We start from the raw sequence: 1,719 nt of genomic DNA on the forward strand, positions 1-1,719 counted from the left end.
CGTGGACTTGAGCTTACGCGCTCAAGCCGCGGGGCACACGCAGGACAGAAGGGGCGGCGCATCCCATTCAATTGAATGGGCATGCATGCCTGTTGCGCCCCGCGTGCCACTACACTGCCACGCTGCTGTGCACGAGCCCCATTGTTTCCAATGGGGCTTGAGCATTGGCGGAATTCGCCTTATGTGGAGGGGTCCGGAACGGATCCCCTGAGTAAGGAGAGGGCGGACTGTACTTATGGATTTAGAAGAGACCTACAAATTGGTTCATGTACCTAAAAATTTAAGAAGCTCATCGAAGACCAGGAAACCGAAAGTTTGGAGGATAAACAACAAACTGGATAAAATACTATAGTCTCAGGAAAACAGTTTATCACGTGGGGACAATTGGAAGTATAAACAGTGATTAATCCCTGATTATCCTGCAATTGTGCTAACACTTTTCACATGATGTCGTATTCAAAGTGCTGTTATCCTGTTATTATCACACCTGTTATTATCACACAACTGCGCTAATGGTTCCCATATGACGCCGAGGTGAAACGTGATTAAAGTGCCATTAAGCCGTGAATAACCAGGCAAGAAACAGCAGCATGGGATTTTCCCACAAATGCCTTTTTGCTGTTTATTGCCTGGTTAATCCCTGGTTATTCCCAGGATAATAGCTCTTGTGTCAATCTCATTTTAATCACGTCTGAATGCCAGTTGGGCATTTTTCTCGGGTTAATCACTGTTTAAAGTCCTAATTTCATTCACATGATAAACTCCTAAGACCTACAAAGCTTTCTCTGGGAGAGCCTTGGAACAAGAGAAAACTAAAGGTCTATTTATTGATTCCTGGAAAGGTTAAGCCCTGCTTCTTGGTCCTGGGTCCAAAGGGAGGAGGCCCTTTTGGAATGCCTCCAGGGCAGGAGGTGGGAATGGAGGACAAGTCTCTGGGAGACAGACCCTTGGCTAAAACGCGGGAAATGCTTTTAGTGCATCTGAGGCGCACCTGGGCGCACCCTGGAAGGAGGAGCAGGAGAGGCTGTGACTTATGAGAGACAGAAAGGCAAGCACAGGGATGTGATTCACAAATCACAAACCACACAACCACAAGGCTGGCTCCGCCTTGGGCCCACCCTCCTCCTCCTTCTCAGGCCGGACTTTCCGGGGATGTGAGGAGGTTATAAAGAGGGATGCGCCTCCGCAGCTCTCCAAAAGTGCTCTCTCTCTCCCTCCCAGCATCATTACGCGCGCCTTGGCTTTCTTGCCTTTGCTCTTCTTCTTCCTCCTCTGCCTCAGTGACTTTCTGCCTTTACTCTTCCTCTCCCCACTCCTCTCCTTGCTCTGCCTGTCTTCCTCCTTTCCCTGGAGCTGCTGAGGATGACCCCCAGAGCCCCCAGAAGCAGGGACCCTTTGGAGCTGCTCCTCTTGGGCGCATGGCTGGCCCTGCTGCTGCTGCTGGGCTCCTGCTCAGGTGAGTGAGAACTAGAAGGAGAGAGACAGGCACGGCTGCAGCCACACTGGAGAAGTAACCCGGTTTGGCACCGCTTTAAATGCCTCTTGGCTCTTTGCTAGGGAATTCTGGGAGCTGGAGTTTGTTGTGGGGCCCAGAGCGGAGCACAAAGCTGTCTTGGAGCAATGGGAGCTAATATGACTGTCATTTATTTCATCTCTCTCCCAGAAAAGGATCCAAGGGGGCTCCCAAATTTATATGTGTGTGTGTGTGTGTGTGTCAAA

General features: G+C 50.3%; 1 protein-coding gene across 1 annotated transcript in view; it reads left to right on the forward strand.

Moving 5' to 3' along the window:
* Positions 1-1,212: 1,212 nt before the first annotated feature.
* The window catches only part of F3 (coagulation factor III, tissue factor), a 13,913-nt gene continuing 13,406 nt past the window's right edge, over positions 1,213-1,719 (forward strand). The window contains exon 1 of the mRNA XM_042464186.1: positions 1,213-1,456. Within this exon, the coding sequence (XP_042320120.1) occupies positions 1,363-1,456 (94 nt within the window). The 5' untranslated portion in view covers positions 1,213-1,362. The remainder of the gene's footprint in view (positions 1,457-1,719) is intronic.

The sequence above is a fragment of the Sceloporus undulatus genome, chromosome 4, assembly GCF_019175285.1.
Source record: "Sceloporus undulatus isolate JIND9_A2432 ecotype Alabama chromosome 4, SceUnd_v1.1, whole genome shotgun sequence".
Lineage (NCBI taxonomy): Eukaryota > Metazoa > Chordata > Lepidosauria > Squamata > Phrynosomatidae > Sceloporus > Sceloporus undulatus.